Here is a 20,607-nt window from a genome sequence, read left to right as displayed (position 1 = left end):
ATTTTAATTAATGACATGGACCTCTAATAAAAAGGACAAATGACAAAGCTGTTTTTGAAAATTCACCGTTGAAAAGTAATGGCATGAACGAGTTGGTTTTGTAACGATGATGGCATGACTGAGCCAAACTTTTTACTGATAGCATAAATGAGTCATTTCTGATAGTTCAATGACATATTTGAGCCTTTTCTCATTTTACTATATCACTATTTAAATATAATAAATGCTTTGCTTTAAAAATAAAATGAGTGATGAATTGTATTTAATATCAATGATAAAATAGGCAAAAATAAGTATTTTATAAACTGAACAAGTATTGTTGGACATTAAAATAGAAAATGGATAAGTAAAGATGTACGAAACAAGTATTGAGGAATATCTACTTTATTTTTAATAAACGACGATAACTACTCCCTCCGTTTCCAAATAGTTGATCATCTTTCTAAAAATATTTGTTTCAGTTTAGTTGTCCCTTTAATTAAATCAAGAAAAAATTATTATGTTCTTTCAATATTATTTTTATTATTAAATAATTAAATAAAGTGTATATACACAAATTTATATTTTCTCAAAACATAATTAATAAAGTTAATTTGATCAAATAAACCTCTTACTTCCTCCATTTTAAAATAGTTGTCCCTTGTTGACTTGACAATTTTCTTAAGAAAATATTTATTAGGGACTTATTTTTCAAATTACTCTTATTAATCATATTTTAGAAATATAAGTTAAAATATAAACACTTTATGTAATTATTTAATAACAAAATAATATCGAAAAAACATAATAAAATATTCTTGATTTGATAAACCAAACAATTAAGGGGTAGTTTGGTAGGGTATATTAGAAAAATAATTCATGTATTAATTATGGTATTATTTTAATACTTTATTTGGTAGCAATTTTAAAGCAATGTATAAGCAATTTTAAAGCAATGTATAACTAATACATGTATTAGTAATACCCCCTACATGGTATTATAGGGTGTATAACTAATACATCTGATTTGATGTGGTAGTAATACATGGCTTTTAATGCATGAGATATATAGGAGTAAAGAAAAATGCCCTTAAATCTTTCCAAGATCTTTTTCAATTATTCAATATGAACAAATAAAGAAAAGATAATGGAAAAAAAAAAAATCAATCCCCACAAGTGAATGATGAAATTTTGAAATTTCAAAGTAAATTATTAGGTACATCATTGATTTTTTTTCAAAGTAAATTATTAGGTACATCATTGATTTTTTTTATTCTTTTTCTAAAAAAATAAAGCTTTGTAAAGAAAACACAAAGTTATAAAATGTTGGGATATTTTTGTAAACAAACAATATTATTTTAAAAATATATCAATACATATTATTTTTAATATATTAAATCAAATACAACATAAAAAATAACCTCAATATTACTAATCTCAACTTTATTAATTCCAATATTATTAATACACCCTATTTAGTACTCCTTCCATTCCATTTTATTCATTTCAATTTGATATTGTACATTAATTAAGGAAAATAATTAATAATATGACTATTTTATCATTATATTCTTATTAATGATGTTTATATTTTAATTTTAAAAAAACAATTAATATTAAGAATAAAAAAATATTTTTTATTTTAATTAATGAAAAATAACAAGTAAAATTAAAAATTAAAATTGGGATGGAGGGAGTAATTAGGAAGGGAGAGAGTTGTACTTATCACACAGGACAGCTTTTGCGTAGGTGTAATTACGGTAGAGAGTCTTTTTAAATTTTTACTCCCCAAATCTGTGGAAATGGTGGCATATTAATTACTACAATTTTATTAGTATCACACACAATAAATTGAAAAAATTAGGGAGGGAATAGAAGTTGCATCAACATCCAAGATCGGGAACAAGTATTATTTGTGGATCCATCAGCAAGCAGTATACCCAAATCAAGACTCAATAAATACACTGCCTATGATTTGTAATTAATTTCATCTATTTAACTTGTTCAATTACTAATTTATTATTAGTTCAATCAATCAGTATTCTTTGTCTACCTAAATTATTAAATACTATAGCAAAATGCATATACAGGATTCATAGTGAGGTGATTTCGCTTGTTTACTTACCCCCATTTGTTATCCTTCCATTTCGATCCCAATGTTAGAAATCACGTGTTAATTGCTTGTTTACCCGTATTTTTTTTTTTTTAGTGAGCAGCTCGACTAATTCCACTGCATACCTGCCACCTACCGGATAACTGACACCTCTAGGCCACACTAGAGGCGGAGTAGAATTTTTATCAAAAAGGAAAACTTTTGAGTAATTGGTAAAGTTGCTTCCATGTGACAGGAGGTGTCACAGGTTCAACTCGTGGAAATAGCCTCTTGCAGAAAGGTAAGGTAGGGTTTGCGTACAATAGACTCTTGTGTCCGGCTCTTTCTTTCTCGGACTCATTGGATAGTGGAGCTTAAGTGCACCGGACCGTCTTTTTTTGGTTTAAAATAGGAAGAAATAAATGTACTTAGAAGCCAAAGGTGGTTTCAACGTCTACTATTTATACGTAAAGGTTAATTTTAACCAAATTTTGAACAATGCAAATTTTCGTCGAAGGGGTTTGGATGAACCCCTCCATCCTACCTGCTCCCGCGCCTGGGCCACACCCTTGTGTGCTCTGCAAGTAGATTTTGTTGCAGTTATGGAATGTTAAAGTTATATCTGCAAAGGTGTCTTTATTGTAACAGTTATTGTTATAATAGAGTTCAAAATGTTGTGTATCTTGAATTATGTACTTTACTATGCCTCATTTCCAAAGATTTGGAATCGGTTTCATGAATCACCCATGTCATTAAGATTTAGAGCCGTTCCATGAGTCATCGATGTCATTCTGCTCTGTCTGGACCTACTTCATTCCCACACTAAATAATTTGTCTTTCAAACGCAAAGTAAAGGTTCCTTAAATTCCAGAAAAAACTGGACCTAATGTAAGTCTAATGACGCCAACTAAGTTTTTATCTGTGCAGGATACACTTTGTCAATTGAGTAGTATTTGAGGAATATGGCTTTAATTGAGTTCATCATGGCTAATACACCCTTGTCGGGTGTTCTTTCATGATACGAAATTTGTGGTATATTTGAGCAATATAGTTCATTTTAGTAGGTCCTTAATAAGTTCAAAGTAAAAATGTTGTAGGGTGAATCCCTTTTTAGAATCTTCAATTAAGTTCGACATGACATGGATCAAGAAGACCCCCTAATTATTCATTGAATTTGCTTTTTTGAAACTTTTGAGTTGAGCATACGTTGTTCTTTTCTATGGTTAAGGAACACAAAGTAGAGTAGAAGCAGATAAAGCTACTTAATTTGGGGCACATGCCTAACATGATCATAGGTTAATGGGAAGTTGCATTCAGCAGGGCATACCGCATAAGTTATTATCACTTGTGGAAAGTAGGAAGGAGAGAACATTAGAAACTTGTTCGACTGCATCGGTGCAAAGTCCTAGTGAGTGAGTGCTAAATATTTCTAAGAGTCCAAAATCTGAACAATATAATTTTCCAACTTACTCTGCACGTTTGAATCGTTATACAATTTAATGTCAATACAACAACATACCCAGTGTATTCCCGCAAAGTGGGGTCTGGGGAGGGTAAAGTGACGTATTCCATACCACTACCTCAACCTCAGATGAAGTAGAGAGGTTGTTTCCGATAGACCCCCGGTTCTAATAGCCTTAGGAATATCATTTTCTTTTCACAGTGTCTACACTTCAGGCCAGTCTTTCTTGCATTGAAGAGTTTCGGAAATTTTAATATAGTAGTCAAAATCATACATCTTTGTGAACTTTGAATAATTTAGTTTTTAGTAACATAGAAGTTGTGGGTCTTCGATTTATTAATCTCTGAACACTAAAGCATAAATTAATGTTTTTTCCTGCATTTGTCATTTGTTTTGAATTCGTCAAATAGATACATCTTAATCCTTACAATGATCAAAGTGGATTCAAGTTTTAGTCTCTAAATGAGAGAAGAAGTCATAGGATTCTAAGATGATCTAAAAGATAAAGTGCATTTTAGAAAAGCTACTTCTCTTACTCTTGAAAAAGCAAAGAAAAAACCGGATTTATTGGAGCCAAAAGCAGGAAAGTCCCATTAGAAAAGGCCTTGTTGGAATCCACTGTCCAAATAACAGAACATATTTGTAATATTTTCCTACTTCAAATATGCAAATGTAACTCTGACCTTCTTGTGTTTGATGTAGTTGTATGCTTGTGAAACCAAGATGGTGAAGTTGACTATGATTGCTCGTGTGACTGATGGTCTTCCTTTAGCGGAAGGCCTGGATGATGGCCGTGATATTCAAGATGTAGATTTCTACAAGCAGCAAGCCAAGTCCTTGTTCAAGAACCTCTCTATGGGCCAGATTGAGACATCAAGAATGTCGGTAGAAACTGGGCCTTATATTTTCCAGTATCCTTTTATTTTGTTTAAGATAACATCTGTTTCAATGTTCTTGGTGTGTTTAAATCTCTCATATCGCTGCTTACTGAAGTTTCTCAAAGTACAGAGTCATTCTTTTAGTTTTATTTTGTGGGATCTAAGTAACTAAGTGGTCATCTCCAAATAACTTCTCTGAATTACTCATGGTCAAGATTATTATGTTTAGCAATCTCCATCTCAGAGAATGTTGCAGAATTTTGTCACTTTGTTTATGCACTTGGGAGTGACACTCCATTTTTATTTTTTTGGGTGAAAGTAGGTTCCACTAGAGAGTCCCTAATAAATATTCAAGAGATTCAGTGATCAGGTTTACGCCCCCCCCCCCCCCCCCCCCACCACACACCCCCCCCCTTTATTTTTATTTGCCAACTATTGCCAATATCTTTGTCGCAGTTATAATCAGCACAACTTGTCAGAGAACTGTGATTTGGTATACGCATGAGTGGATTGTTTAGCACCTGCAGGTAGTGTTGCAAAATTTAAGGACAACTAGGATTTTTCATGGTATTAGCAGAAGTAAAGACGGTTGCACTGGTTGCCTTTAATAAATTTACTCACCTGTTAATGCATTGGGAAAGTTCTTGGTATACAAACACAGATAATTTTGCACAAGATATGGTTCTCTACAAATAACATCCAATCAATTTTATTAATAGTAACATCAGGGGAGGACCAAAATGGTATAATAAATGAAAGGAAGGTCCTCATAAAAAGTAATTTTTCCCTCCTTCAAATGCTGGCTTGATCCTTTTCTTCAAAGTACCGACAAAATAGCCAAAGGGATGAAGGATGGATCTGGCTTAATGCTTTCGATGAACTAAGAGGGATCTCTTTTTTGTTTTTTTTAAAACTAAAACAGAGGGATCTTTTTTGTTTTCATATTGGCAAACTTATTGCTCTAACCATGTATCCCTCTCCTTTTTGTCTTTCAACCCAATTTCTTTCTCAATCTATAGTAGTAATTTGGATGATATCTAATCTTGGATACACAAGAACTGATAAATACTTTTGGAAAAGCGGAAGCTCAGTGCATTTTATCCTCACAATATCTGTGATCTGTTTTCTGGCTTTTTTCACGGTATGCGCATTACCTATATAGGTGCTATGTTATTCGTTTTCTGGATTAAACAGCAGCAACAATCTTGTTGAACAAAATCTCATTGATGGTTTGCCTTCCAAATTACATTTTGCTTTACTACCCTTTCCTTTCTAAAATAGATATACTTAACTACTGCTTTTTGACACTAAAAGAAGGTGTTATGTGGGTATTTTGTGCTCTCTTAACTGGTTCGCTCAGTTATATCATTGAAGGCCGTGTTTGTTATTTGACAATGTGTGACCGCGTTTACCCCAAGAAACTTGCTTTTCAATACCTAGAAGACCTCAAGAATGAGTTTGAGCGTGTCAATGGGAGTCAAATTGAAACTGCTGCCAGGCCCTATGCTTTTATTAAATTTGGTATGGTCTTGCCTTTACTGTTCGCTCTTATAATTTCTAATTGATCTTCTGTTGAATACTTATCCTTTTTCTTTCTACAATTTGTAACTTTTCACATTTCAAAAGATACATTCATACAGAAGACGAAGAAACTGTACCAGGACACCAGAACTCAACGCAATATTACAAAGTTGAATGATGAACTCTATGAAGTTCATCAGATAATGACTCGAAATGTACAGGAAGTTCTAGGTGTTGGTGAAAAGTTGGATCGTAAGTTTCTCATTCCTATGTTTGCCTGACCTCATTACCTTCTTATAGTAGGTTGTCGCTCTGATGTTCTTAGAAATCTCTTTATTCGCAAAAAGTAGGTTGTTGCTCTGATACTCGCCATGCCTATGCTGCTTGTGGTGCAAGGAGTGGAGCAAAATCAACCTGTGTTAAAGTAAAGTTAAGAGTTGCGTCAGTTGTGACTTTTTATTGCATCTTAGAAATCAAATGGCACAACTAAGAACGAAACACATCAAAAGAAAATGTTTCATATAGCTGATACCAACTAATTCGGGTTAAGGCTTATTAATTGTTATACTTACAATAGTTCATATGTTTTTCATGACTCTTTCTATTCTAGTTAGGGACTTGTATATCTGTTTAAGGGTAAAGTGAGGTATAAAAAATCTCTAGTTTTGGTGAACTCTTAATTAGTCTTAAAAGACATCATTTATTTGTTTAATTATTATGTAAAATTCTTATTTCATTTTATTTGTTTTTAAGAAATTCTGCCAGGCAGTTGGAATAAAATAAATCTGAATAAAGCAGAACTGTACAAAGATTCTTATAGTTTACCCAACTCATTTGGAATTGAGGATAGTTGATTGATTGAATATAAAATCCAAAAGCACATGTACGTTTTTCTGTCAGTCATAACTCATACGACTCATAGCTTTAATATAGATCAGCAATCACACTCATTTCTATGCTATGCATTTGTTGTGTAGTTGGTTCTCCCTTTTTTTTCATCAGACTATCTTCAACAGTTTATGTTTGATATTAAAGATTTGATTGTTCAAATATGAAATTGTGCAGAGGTCAGTCAGATGTCCAGTCGCTTGACATCAGAATCCCGCATATATGCTGACAAAGCAAGAGATTTAAACCGTCAGGTTAGTGTCATGGAAATTTTGAGATGATATGATCATATTCTTGGTCGAAAATGTACTTTCTACTTTTGTCTCCTAAAAATATTGTACTTTTCTACTTTTCATTAGTTGGAGTGAAAAATGGTGAGGTAAAATGATTTAAAGGAGCGTGAAACTTGGATCTGTTCTTTATTTTCTGATGTGCACACAGATGCATATAATGTAGGATGTTACTGTAGAAGATTATGGGTATCGATATGTCCAGTTTATTGTGGATGAGAATTTTTTAACTCTATTAAGACTTTTGTTCTTTCCATGGCTCTTCGAAACTTGCACTTAGTTTAGTTCGCATTTGTGCTTCAGATAGGACATAAAAAAAAAAAAATGGTAATGAAACTTTGCCCATGTCTAAGTTCTAGTTTTAGTCCCGTTTGTTTTTATTAATATTCAATTTGGATACTAAATAATTATGAGGGTATGTTTCTCAACATTTTAATATTTGAACCATATTTTAAAAAAATTAATAGATCTTATATTATTTCAATAAAATATTTTGAAAACTCATATGATGGTTGGTGGTGGTGATTGGATAATGGTGGTGGCTGTGGGTGCCAACTGGGGTGGTATTTGGTGGTGGTGATTATCGGTAGTAGGCTAGTAGCTAGTGGTAATGGTGATCGACAGTATTGGTCAACAATGGCGGTAGTTGTTGGTGGCAGTTAATAATTGTGGTGTATGATACTGGTGACTGATAGCGGTAGTTGACGATATATAGTGGTGGCTGATGGAGGTGATACCACTGACTCTGGTGATTGGCGGTTGTGGTAGTTGATAATGATATTAGGATGTCATTACATGTTTTAATCATTCATATGTATTGTAACTGGTAAAAATAAAAATAATGCACTTAATGGTGAGATTTGAAGGATTAAGATTTAGTTCTAAAACACAAATGCACTTCATGACTGAGATCTGAATTTTAAATCCATGCGCTAGCATAGACATCCAGTCATGTATCAGATGCGTCTCTTTTTATTTTCTTATTTGCAATCACTTTGATATATTGACTCATATGTTCATTACTTTAGGCTTTGATTCGGAAATGGGCACCCGTCGCTATTGTCATTGGAGTTGTTATTCTCCTCTTCTGGGCGAAAAATAAGATTTGGTGAAGCTACCATTCCCATATGCAGCTTAGAATGTGTTATTACTCTTGGATACTTACTGATTTTGCAGCACCAAACTGTGTGGGCAACCGATAGACCACTTAACATTTCAAGGTGGCTGTCGTGTAACGAAGAGAGGTTTTTTCGCGGATGGGACACTCAAGCTATGAGTTTGTTAATGTCAGACAGATAGACCATGTTGGTAAACATTGAGATATGATACTATTCTTTGTTAATCCTCTTCATATTTTGCCTTGCTAAACTTGAAAATTTGATGTGCAACATCTGTTGTAATTTTGATAGGATCAGTTGCAACTTTTGATATATTAAAATACAGCTATAAGATTGCAGTGTCGATGTGTGTATTTTTTTTTTGCTTTCATCATTTATGCATGCTATGAAGTTCTGGTGTTTATACATGAGGCTGAATCGTGATCAAGTAAAAATAAGAAATTCTGAATGTTGTGCAACATTTCTCCAGCAAAATGCAGTGTTGTGCAACAATCCATAACCTTCGTAGAGTACTTTAGTAAAGATTTCATGTCTCTTTTCCATGTATTTGACTTTTGGCTACTAATACAGAACTCAGAAGGTAGGGATCCATGTCAAACATTCTGCCACAAGGTGGAATTAACTTTTTGTTGAACGATCCAAAACAAGTTTACTGATCCTCGCTTGATTCATTTCTCACTCACAATTCAAAGGTTTCTGTCTAGTATTGTCAAGCACATATTCAAATCACCTATCTGAATGTACAATTAAAATCTATTTTTCATCATACATTGCTACCTATGACCTCATTGTTAAATAAGGCGCCATCTCCAACATTCAGCAAAAGTTTACCACTACGGGACTCGTATTTGCAGCATTCCTGGCATTCATTTTGACAGAACACCATTAGGCTGGTTACAACAACATACTCGGTGTATTCCCACAAAGATGGGGTTTGAGGAGGGTAAAGTAAACGTAGTCATACCATTAGGCTGGTTAAAGTTGCCAAAAAAAGCTCCTCACAAGTGTGGAATTTAATTGAGCACAAAGCTAAAGAAAATTAACTTTTAAAATATGGTATAATAACAATTATACGGCTACGGCACTCTTGAAACTCATAATTTCAAATGTCATATCTTTTGTGTAAGCTATAATAGCTTGGCATTGAGAGTACAATAAGAAGTTTAAGTACGACCTTTTCTAAATATTAAAAGATCACTTCTTTTTTTTTTGAAAAAAAAAATAAAAAGGAAAATAAGTTAACTCGAATTTCAATGGACCACCTGCGAATCTAAATCGCATACATACAGTCATGCACTACAGGCAGACCGTAAAAAACGTTGCGCTAACTCGAATTACAATAGACTACAAAAATAAATATCCACTTAATTCACACAAGCCTGTCAAGTATTAAGCCATCAAACAGTTGACTCCTCAAGCTCCATTTTGTGAATTGTATATTCCCTCTCAAACAACAAAAATTCCTGCATGGAATGTAAGCTTCAACTTTAGTAGCCGTTAGAATATGAGTAGGAATAAGAATAATAATAGAATCCTAATTGGAAAAAGATTGGAATGTAGTGTCTATAAATAGAGTCTCAATGTAATAATAAAGGTACAACAATTCAATACTAATATTTTTCTCCTATATTTCTCACTGTAGCAGTATCTAATTATAGCTAAACAGAAATGACCCGATTAACAATACAACAAATATAATAAGCCACGATTTCATTTCTAGTGGTTCCAGAGGTTCCAACTACCCGATCATCTATACAAATGGTTGCACACTTCAATCTACACTAGCAAGTAATGGTAAATGTATCTTAAAATATCCTGCTCATGACAACCAGGGGGGGTATGTCGGATATAACAGAAGGAAGTGGCCAGATGGTAAATGAAATCGGAGCAGGGGGAGGAAGAAGGGAATCAATCACAGCGACACAACAAGGTGAACAGCGTCAAAGGTTGGGAATAAGTACATGGGCTTGAATAAAGACTCGAGAGCTTATACAACAACAACACACCCAGTGATTTCCCACCTAGTGGTGTCTCGGGAAGAATTTGCGAGTGATGTATGCATGAGAACTGATGGGATTTTGGCAAAACATAACAGTGCATAAAGGGTAGAAGCCTGACATGAAGCTTACCTGCAATTGATGCTGACTGAAGAGACGAAGAAATCCAGTTTCAGGATTTGTGACTAGGTTGATCAACTCATCATGGTTATTAGGTGGATTACCAGACTCCACGAGTGAGACAGAAACCTACAAAAGAGCTCAACAGATCAGAACAGGGAGAACAAACAGACAAGTCCTTGTAGCTTTTGCTTCTATTAGAACACTCAGAATAGTTAAATAAGATAAACTAAAGTTGTGGTTATAGGCACTTTGTTTTAGGTGATGGCGCGCACAGACAATACTATAAATAGTTAGAAATTGTGAGTTCCAATGGAAAGCTCACCTGCATACAGCGCAGAGCGACTTCAGGGATGCAACACCTACGACAAAGACCATGCACTATGTAGGTTGCAGGGCCATCAATAGAACCATCACTGCCAGAATACCAAGCATCTAACCGGGAGATCTCCATTGTAACTCCAGCTTGAAAGCGAACAAGCTCCCCTTTAACGAGAAACAATGTAATTTAAGACAAGGGCAACCTTTCTCAAAATATATATATATATATATATATACACACATACACACACACACACAGAGACACAGAGAGAGAGAGAGAGAGAGAGAGAGAGAGAGAGGGAGAAGAGAAAAAGAAAGAAAAATAAAAGCAATGGGCTTCATCAAAATTCCAGTTTACAACTCATGCCAAATGGCGCATTCTCATGCTACAAAGTCGTAGAAGAGGTCATTACTAGCTTCTGTAAAAAGAACTGCCTCTGAGTGGTTTTATGGCCCAAAATGTCAAAGATGGATTAAGATCGCATAGTGAGATAGACTTCAAATGGTAAAAGATTTGATGATGTGTTATGGACTTATGGTGAGGCAAAAACTACAGAAGCCAAACATCAAAAGTTTGGACAGTAGCAGATACAACCCCATATACGACGAGGTAAAAAACTAGGATGATACCAACTACCAATAAAATGGAGTTCACAAAGCAACTATAAATAGGGATAGAGAAGCATGTTCAACCAAATGAAATACAGATGTTACAACTTTCATTTATATGCAATACTATTCGAATCAATTCATAGACTCATTCCAAGAAGTCAGTAGTACCACAGAGAAACAATAGCCAATCCTCTACTCCATTTCAGTTGACCCTCACACTATCTTTCCACAGAGAGCAAAAGAAGAAACATTGACTGATCATACTTGAGTTTAGCAGAGTTTTGCCAACTTAATGGTCAGATGGTGTGAAAAGGTTTAAAGATGTTGATTTCAATTCAAAAAGACACTGGATGAATTAAAATATTTTTCCTAGAAAACTATATTTTCCTTGACAAAATCATTTTCCAGTATTTGGCTACAATAAATTTTGGAAAGGAAAATATATTTCCTGAAAAATATTTTTTACAAGGAAAATGCATTTTCCACCAAGTGGTAAAATGATCGAATCACACATTCGCAAAAGTCATTTCCTATACAACATCCCAACTCTTAATCGATAATACTAGCTTCAATCAACACGACATTGTAGTCATAGTTGAAAGCATACAACGATTTGCACCGTTTAAATGAATGTGGCCCTGAAAGGTGCTCCAAGATGACGATCGTATCAACCGAAGGCTTTGCCAAATTGGGAGAAGGCTATTCTAAAAACAAGTTCACCAACTAGATATAATTACCTTTGAAGCCAGCAGCAAACATTGCAGCAAGAATACCACCATCATGGAATTTATGTGGCCCAAGCCCATCGTTTTCAGTTGCTAAGCAGCGCAATACAACCTCGACACAATAGTTGTCTCTGGACGATATGGAAACGTTCACCTGCACGAAGATCACAATCCCAACATTATTAAGTTAATGTTGAAGGTTAAAGCTGTCCTGAAGCACAACCTCCTGCTTGAATCCTGTTTAATGTATACAACAACAACAACAAAAAACCCAGTATATTCCCACAAAGTGGAATCTGGGGAGGGTAGAGTGTACGCAGTCCATACCACTACCTCTAAAGAGGTAGAGAGGTTGTTTCCGATAGACCCCGGCTCAAGATCCTGTTTAATGTATAGTTGCTTTTAATAATTTGTTTCAGACAGAAACGCCTGATAAGTCTAGAAACCCATTACAAAGTACGAGCCCTATAGCTGGATGAGTATGTGTACTATCTATAAATCTTAGTTTGGGTCAACCTTCTGCTGCCTAAATATCAGCGTGTGGACTATCATGTTCTATATAAATCGCTACACCAATAGGTCCTAACCCCAGACAGATGTATTCATGTTTTAAGTACATTTGCTAGCTCATATGTCCATTCGGACATCCCCCAACACCCCTTTTCCTGGCACTGATACCTTGGCTGGGAGGTTCCATTTTACCATTTCCAAAGCTCACTAAGAGCATGTTTAGATGGACTTCTAACTTATGACTTATGCTAATTCTAACTTATGACTTTTTGGCTTGTTTTTGTTATTTTGACTTACAAACAAGAGTTCACAAGAGCTTTTTTATCTTACCTAACACTACAAAAGTGCTTAAAAATTATTTTGGCTTACAAGCACCTAAGATAAGACAATCCAAATGGGCTCTAAAACTTGTCACTTTTTATAGGTACCTTAATTAATGGAAAGTAAGACCAACACAGTCCAGATACAATTAAAAGTTAGACATCACAAGAAAGAGAGGAGACTCATGTATTGAACATGTACTCACTGGACCATACTACATCAATTTATAAATTTCCCACTTGACTTTCAATGGAAAAATCAGCATACCATTATTTGGCGATTTAATACATCTTCCTCACTGACAGAAGAGTAAAGGGCGCTCATTAACGCTGTGCATACGGTGGCATCGGGAGCCATACAATCACCAGATGATGAGCAAAGCATTGCAGTCGCATGCAACTCCAGGAAAACAGGTTCATCAGTATCCAATACCTGATCTTCAGTTGGAACCAACCATGGATTCTCTTGCCCTAAACACACACACAGCACATTAACTTTCTGGAAGCCCAACAATTCAATTTATAAGGCATATACTTGAGAAGAAAAACTGACAGCCAATGTGCAGGGTAGACAGAGAAACAATGAGACTTCACGAGGGGTAGGCGAATCATTTATGAGAAAGCAATACATCTTCTACAACTAGATATCTTTTGAACAATCCTCTCAAATAGGTTTTGTTCACTCACGTTGTAGAAGCGAGAGTGATGCATCAAGAGTTTCTCTAGCTGCTATAACTTCCTTCTGATTTTCCTCATCTGAGAGTTCAATTGGTGAAATTTCTGCATTCTCTAGTTCAACCTTTAGCCATTTGCGATAAGTTGCATCACATGAATAGAACTCACTCTGATTTGGGGAAAAAAAAACAAAATATTACAATTAAACTTCTACAAGATTGAAGAAATAACAAGCAAATCAAAGGCATCTCAAGATCATCTTTAGAATTCTCAAGAGCATACCCAGTCTTGGAACTCCTTTAAATTTTTAGAGAACTCATGACTCTTGTCGGAAACAAGATCATCTGATAGCTGCTTCAATGGCTCAGCCAGTGAACTGAGCAAAGTGTGAGCACCAATGGGCATTGCTGGAACCCTCCACATTGAAATAAGAGCAAATTCCCGGAACAGCATATTGCTGTGGAAGTAGTTGAAAGTGAATTCCAATTATATGTTGGGGACAAACAGTGACCAAACGTACTTGAGCATCGAAAAAGATTAACAAACAATAGTGGAGGGGGGACGCGACATCACACAAAAATTTTAGGTTGGGCATGTTGCCAAAGATTGAAAGCTGAAAAGAAGTGTTACAGAAAAGTTAAAAGTAATTAATTCTGCTAGTTTACTGGTTTTAAGAAAAGTACTCCTGCTGATATGTATCGTACATGCAAACTTGATATAATCAAGGATCAAATGTGTTCAACTTCAACCAAACGAGTTGCTTCCTATTTGCAGATGGGAACGTACTGTTGGTTTTTTTTTTCGTGTGTGTGTGTGTGGGGGGGGGAGGGGGGGGGGGAGCGATCATTTGAGTCGCCTCAAGGAATATTAAATTTTTTTTTTAACAAAAAAAACAGAGGGAAACAACTGACCTGTGCATCAATGCGCGGAAAAGAAGTTTCATACTGACAGACGTAGAATTATTGATTGTTGAAGGAGGGGTAAAGCAAAGCCACTGAATGACCATAGCTTTCTGAAGGCTCTGCAATCGATGCTGTTCTGCAATATCAGTATCACTATCATATTTCCCAACTTTGATTTCACGAGACCTTGAAAGAACCCTGTTTAAAATAATTTAATGTCAAGTCCTTTGAAGGAATTCTACTTTGGATGTTTTCAAACTTGTGAAATACGTGAAGAATAAAGGAACCTTTCAATGATCTCTTCAAAACTGCCCTTAGAATCATCCTCTGGAGCAAATGGCAAGTATTCAATAGCAGAAAGGAATATTTTATATCTGACGTGAAAACTGTCAAAAATGGAAAAGCGGCAATGGAATCAGACAGCAACTTAAGCCATTAAAAATAGTTTAAACAAAAACCACATAAACATGCTATATAAATCTTCAAATAAAGTCATCGACGTTATTCCAATCCCTGCATATTCGGAGAGCTTTGTATCTGATAGGGCACATAAACGTGCTATATAAATCATCTGTGTTAGAATAACTTATGACTTCATTTGAAGATTCAAATGCATTAAAGGCCAATTTTGAAGAGGATTTGAATCTTCAAATTTGAGCAACCAATGTATTAGCGGAATAGTACGTGTTTAAGAAACCCCTTTGGAGGCGCCTATATACCCAATGTAAGATAGTTGATATCGCAAAGACACTCCTGTATGTATAACTACTTCTGTTGTTCATGCATGGACTAACAATTGAATTTATAGGTAACAGAGCAAGGTTAAAATTTGAGAGTAATCTTTTATCAACATGTTTCAAAATTAGAATAACCTCTTCTTCAGACCAGTAACTTCATTCAACAATGGGAGAAAATAGGATCTATTTCAATGCAGGATTCAAGTCTTTTGAAATTACGAGATGGAACTCTGAAATTCAGTGTGGTTTGAGTGGGTAGAAAGAAGCCGCAAAATCATGGAGTGGATCTGTACCATTCTAAGAGAAGCCTCTGGCGACCATAAGAATATGATCGGAAGGTGGAAAAATGCAGAGAGAGGGGCTGAGCATTTTTGCACAAGAAAGTACAATGAATATGGGAGATTTATAAGCATCCTAACTATAAATAATGGGGGGAAATCTGTCTTAGTCATCCCAGAGTTGGCCATTAATGCTGGATGGCAAGACATAACATTTAAAATCGAGAACTTCATTAAATATCCTAAAGGGATGGAAGCTGCAGGCCCGCTGAGGGTTACTGATGCCAACTACCCATATGCAAGAGTCATATGTGATAGTAAATGGCAATCCATAACTCTACAAGATGCTGACGTCAAAAACAAGGAGGGGCACATTGAAGTTGCGATTCAGAAAGATAGCAAGGATACTGGACTGTTGAAGAGGTGTCTGGTACCAAATGGAAGGGAGAAGGAAGGAAAAGCCATCCTTGACAGAGATAAGAAGATGGTCAACTATGATGTGGAAGAAGGCTTTTGGGATGAACATTTATGAAATGTACGGTGACAAGTTCCTCTTCGAATTTCCCAACAAGCACATGGCTGAGTAAACCTTACAAGGGCAGTGGAGTTGGAAAAATCAAACTTTCAGCCTGGAGTGGTGGAACCCAATGATAGGTTGTGCACCTAATAGTACAATGTCCACTGGAACTTGGATCAGAATTATCGTACCCTTTGCATCTATGGTCACAAAAAGTTATCCAAGAAATTGGAAACCTATGTGGGGGATGGGTGACCACAGAAGAAGAAACAGAGCTGAAGAACCACATGAAATGGGCTAGAATCTTGGTCTCGAACGATGGAAGGAATATACCAAAAGAAGTGGCGACATCCATAAATGGTGTTAAGTACTATTTTTCGATCTGGTCGGAAAGTAAAGTAAGATTTGAATTATCGTCGGAAATGTACAGAGGAGACATCAGCGAAATGAGGACAAATAAGAACCCAGTTAATCCTATTATCCAAAGGATAATAGATGGCTCCTACTGTCGTGAAGTACAACAATCCCACTTTCCTAGGGATGCCAGCAACAGAATACGAGAAAGGGGTAACTTCAAAAGCTGTCACAATGTTTAAAAGAGGAGCATGTGACCAGTTTAAGGCTGCATTTGTTTTTTTAAAGATTCAGAGTCTGAATCTGAATGCACATCTGAATGATTAAGATGTCTCTAGATCTGAAAACTAAATGATTAAGACTGCTTATTTTTCAACATCTGAATGTGCAAAAAAATTTTATTTGTGTATATGATAAAATAAAAAATAAAATTCAAATAAAAAACTAATTATATATTAGAAAAGTATGTAATTTAATACAACAAAATTATTATTTGATTGAAAAAAAATTTATGTTTGTTAGTGATAGTGGAGATGGTTTATAATGGTGGTTGCAGTGACAATGATTGATGTTAGTAGTTGGAAGTGTTGATAGTGATGACTGAAAAATGAATGCATGATGGTTTGACAATGTGTTGGTGCTAGTTGAAGATATTGTTAGTTGTGATGGTGGAGATAGTTGTTAGTAGAGATAAATTGTAGCGATGGTAACGGTTGAAGTGATGGTAGAGGTGGCGTTACTAGTGACAATGATGGTGGCGGCCAAAGAATGTGTGAAGGTTGTGATGTATTAGCGGTAGTTAGCGGTGGTGCTAGTTGTGATAGATAAGTTGGTCGATAGTAGGGATTGGCCGATAGTGGTGTTGTTGACGGAGGTGAATATAATTAGAATAATATAGGTAGAATAATAAAGGTAGTAGGTGTGGCAACGGTTGACAATAGTGGTTGGTAGAAATATTCGTTATCGATGGTAGTTGTGATGGTGGAGGTGGTTGCTGGTGGTTGACAATGGTGGCGGCGGCAGAGGTGGTTAGTGGTTGTGACTGATGATTATGAATAGAGTGGCGGTGAATATTATTCAACACCAGAATACCTCCTCAGACCTATTAAGACTTGATTCTATAATTGAATGTGTTTTTTTTTTTTTTAAAAAAAAGATGGGGTAGCAAAAAGGGGTTAAAATGACTCTCTTTGGATTGAAATGGCTTTCTAGCTTTAATAAGCTTTCAATGACTTTCAATAATTTTCTTAAGCTTAGGAGGGCTTTAAATAGTCAAATTACAATAACAAACTGCATGATTTAAAATTCAAAAAAGCCTAAACTATCTCAACAACTAAACAACCTAATTTTAAAATTCAAAATTCAAATTCATCCTAAATCAAATAACTTATTTTCCTAAAAACTATTGCAGTAACTAAATGCAAAACTCAACACTCCTTTTTTGCTTTAGTTGCTGCAATATAAAAAAACTGCTCCTCAATTTTTACTTTGCCAGTGAATGCTGAATTTTTTCAATTTTTTTTGAACTTGAACTTTTTCTTTTTGATATTGATCTTTCTCTTCTTTCTATTTCTTCTTTTGATTCTTTGCTGAAAAAGCATCAACAATCTTGTCTTGTTTGAAGGTATTTTCACGGGCTTTGCAAAATATTGTAAGGATTTTTCATTCATCAAAACATAAGGATGGATTCCAAGATATAATTTCTTCACAGACCAAAATTGATAGTTTTTGTCGGTGAAAATTTTTGGGGCATTCAAAGAGAGACTGCTGCTTGACATCTTTTTGGTTGAAAATAACTCTATGCTTTGAAAATAAGCACGGGTTAAAAATGGGTAGCCCTGACGGGTTAAAGAGATAGCCCTCACGGGTTAAAAATGATATGGTAGCACTTTGGAAGAATTCAAGATCCCGTAAGATCAATGAAGCTCTGATACCACTGTTTTTTTTTTTATTAAAAGATGGGGCAGCAAAAAAGGGTTAAAATAACTCTCTTTGGATAGAAATGGCTTTCAAGTTTTAATAAGCTTTCAATAACTTTCAATAATTTTCTTAAGCTTAGGAGGGCTTTAAATAGCCAAATTACAATAACAAACTGCATAATTTAAAATTCAAAAAAGCTTAAACTATCTCAACAACTGAACAACCTAATTTTAAAATTCAAAATTCAAATTCATCCTAAATCAAATAACTTATTTTCCTAAAAACTACTGTAGTAACTAAATACAAAACTCAACAGAATGATTAAGACCTATTCAGACCCATTAAGAGCTAAAATATTAATAAAAAACAAATGCACTTAATGGTCTGAAGTCTGAACCATTCAGATTCAGACCTCCATTAAGTACAAACAAACGAGCCCTAAATGAAATTGAAAAAATTGGCCAACTTATGAAGCCCAACAAAGAGTCCACAGTTTCAAGAAGAGGTGGGCCTGATTTCTCAAGTCAAGTCATCTTTAATAACTTAAACAATAGTTGCGCTTTGGAACAGAATAGAGGCATCTCTATTGTGACTTCAGAAGTGCAATACCTCCCAAAAATAGAGCCAGCAGACATGCAGATTAGAAGTTGAGTGGTAACTGAGGATAGGAAGACAACAAAAGTGTCGGGAGAAGTAACAGTAGAAGCTGAGAATCAATTAACAGAAACAATTGAGAGGGAGTTGGGGAGATGGAGACTGACAATGCTGAAAATAAACTAATTGAGGCAGCGGAGAGAAATTCACTTACTACAGAGAATGGGAGATTGTTGAGGTAGAACCACTGCAAATCCTACAACAATTGATAATATGCAAGGAAAGGGAAACATCAGTATGGGCGAAGCAGAATATGATCAAATTGGGTAAAGTACTAGGAGTAGATTTTCAGGGCCATGAAGTAGAAGCTCTGGAACTACTTTTACAGGTGGATAGTTCTCGGCAAGTAAGAAGAATGGAGAATGAGAATTTCTGTCAGAAAACAAGATTTAGAGGCTCCCAAGAGCTGAAAAGTCTTGTGTCTTTTGATGTCAAATTCAAAAACAATGGGAATAGGAGCAAGGGGAGAAGTCAGACAAGCAGTAATCGATGAAGTTCAAACTTGTATCATGGAATGTTAGGGGGTTGAACAATAGGGATAAAAGGAGATTGGTTAAAAGTTTAATAGTAGAATGGAATGCAGATATTATTTGTCTGAAGAAACTAAACTGGAGGGGAATTTATCTGGGGAGGTGAAACAAATATGGGGAGGAAGATGGGTTAGATTTGCTTGCTTGGAAGCTAGTGGCTCTAGAGGGTGTATTATAATGCTATGGGCCAGCAGGGCATGGAAAGGAGAAATCCTGAAAATAGGTACTTACTCATTAACTTGCAAATTCGAGGCACAATTGCAAGACTTCTCTTGTCATATCACTGGGTATATGCTCCCAATTGTTACATCGAAAGAAGATTAGTATGGGAGGAGATGGGGGCAGTCAGAGGTTTAATGGAAGGTCCTTAGGTAGTATGTGGAGATTTTAATGTGGCCAGATTCGTCTCCGAAAAGAGAAACTGTCTAAGAAGATCAAGGGGCATGAGAGAATTCTCTGATGATATTGAAGACCTAAAGTTGATTGATATACAGTTGGAAGATTGTAACTATAATTGGTTTAAAGGGGATAATCATGAGATAACCTCCAAGATTGATAGGATTCTTTTTTCAGAAGAGTGGCATGACAACTTTAACAATCTAAAACAAACGTCACTGCAAAGGCTAAGATCTGGTCATTTACTTATTGTATTACAAGGGGGTGAGTATAAGAACAAAAACTACTTCAAATTTGAAAATTGGTGGCTAGGAACAAAAGGATTTAATGATAGAATCAAGGAATGGAGATCTTTCAACTTCTCTGGAAAGTCGGATTTCATCCTTGCATCCAAACTTAAAGTTCTAAAAAATAAGCTTAAGGAATGGAGCAAGGGTAAACAAGGAAACCCGGGAACAAGAAGGAGGAATCTGCTGAATATATTGGCAGAGTTGACAGAATAATGGAAGAAAGAAGTTTGACAGAAGAGGAGACGGTAAGGAGGGCAACAAGTTTGCTGGAGTATGAGGAATCAATTAAAATGAAGAAATCTCATGGAGGCAAAAGTCAAGGTCATTGTGGCTGAAGGAGGGTGACAAAAACACCAAGTTTTTTCACAAAATGGCTAATCATTGACTAACTCATGATTGAAGGAGAATTATCTCAAGATCCCGAAAGAATTGAAGGGGAAATTGTGTAGTACTACAAAAAGTTGTATTCTGAAACCACAAGTTAGAGACCAGCTTATATGTTCCCTAATTGTCCCAGACTA

General features: G+C 35.3%; 2 protein-coding genes across 6 annotated transcripts in view; one reads left to right on the top strand and one right to left on the bottom strand.

Annotated features, from left to right (window-relative positions):
- The first annotated feature begins 1,686 nt into the window (after window positions 1-1,686).
- Window positions 1,687-8,569, top strand: LOC107850543 (25.3 kDa vesicle transport protein). 4 transcript variants are annotated; one of them, XM_016695146.2, is made up of 7 exons: window positions 1,726-1,956; window positions 2,189-2,372; window positions 4,236-4,444; window positions 5,772-5,932; window positions 6,038-6,184; window positions 6,998-7,074; window positions 8,139-8,569. In XM_016695146.2, the coding sequence occupies exons 3-7, from the start codon at window positions 4,257-4,259 to the stop codon at window positions 8,220-8,222; spliced, it is 657 nt and encodes a 218-aa protein (XP_016550632.1). In that variant the 5' UTR covers window positions 1,726-1,956; window positions 2,189-2,372; window positions 4,236-4,256; the 3' UTR covers window positions 8,223-8,569. The 4 variants fall into 4 exon arrangements, with proteins under 4 accessions (XP_016550631.1, XP_047256888.1, XP_016550632.1 ...); XM_047400931.1 differs by having other exon boundaries at window positions 2,189-2,377; XM_016695145.2 differs by lacking the exon at window positions 2,189-2,372 and having other exon boundaries at window positions 1,687-1,956.
- Window positions 8,570-9,319: 750 nt separating this feature from the next.
- LOC107850542 (nuclear pore complex protein NUP107) overlaps window positions 9,320-20,607 on the bottom strand; it is a 41,522-nt gene continuing 30,234 nt past the window's right edge. The window contains exons 16-25 of one of the 2 annotated variants that reach the window (XM_016695143.2): window positions 19,025-19,066; window positions 14,698-14,796; window positions 14,420-14,608; window positions 13,791-13,965; window positions 13,521-13,677; window positions 13,102-13,304; window positions 12,016-12,157; window positions 10,671-10,831; window positions 10,358-10,474; window positions 9,320-9,691 (exon numbers count right to left, since the gene is read on the bottom strand). In XM_016695143.2, the coding sequence (XP_016550629.2) occupies window positions 9,626-9,691; window positions 10,358-10,474; window positions 10,671-10,831; window positions 12,016-12,157; window positions 13,102-13,304; window positions 13,521-13,677; window positions 13,791-13,965; window positions 14,420-14,608; window positions 14,698-14,796; window positions 19,025-19,066 (1,351 nt within the window). In that variant the 3' untranslated portion in view covers window positions 9,320-9,625. The remainder of the gene's footprint in view (window positions 9,692-10,357; window positions 10,475-10,670; window positions 10,832-12,015; window positions 12,158-13,101; window positions 13,305-13,520; window positions 13,678-13,790; window positions 13,966-14,419; window positions 14,609-14,697; window positions 14,797-19,024; window positions 19,067-20,607) is intronic. The other variant, XM_016695144.2, reaches the window with a different exon arrangement.

Source organism: Capsicum annuum, chromosome 12, assembly GCF_002878395.1.
Source record: "Capsicum annuum cultivar UCD-10X-F1 chromosome 12, UCD10Xv1.1, whole genome shotgun sequence".
In the NCBI taxonomy this organism is placed as follows: Eukaryota; Viridiplantae; Streptophyta; class Magnoliopsida; order Solanales; family Solanaceae; genus Capsicum; species Capsicum annuum.
The sequence above is the reverse complement of the archived record's forward strand: the minus strand, read 5'-3'. Positions and strand labels throughout refer to the sequence as shown.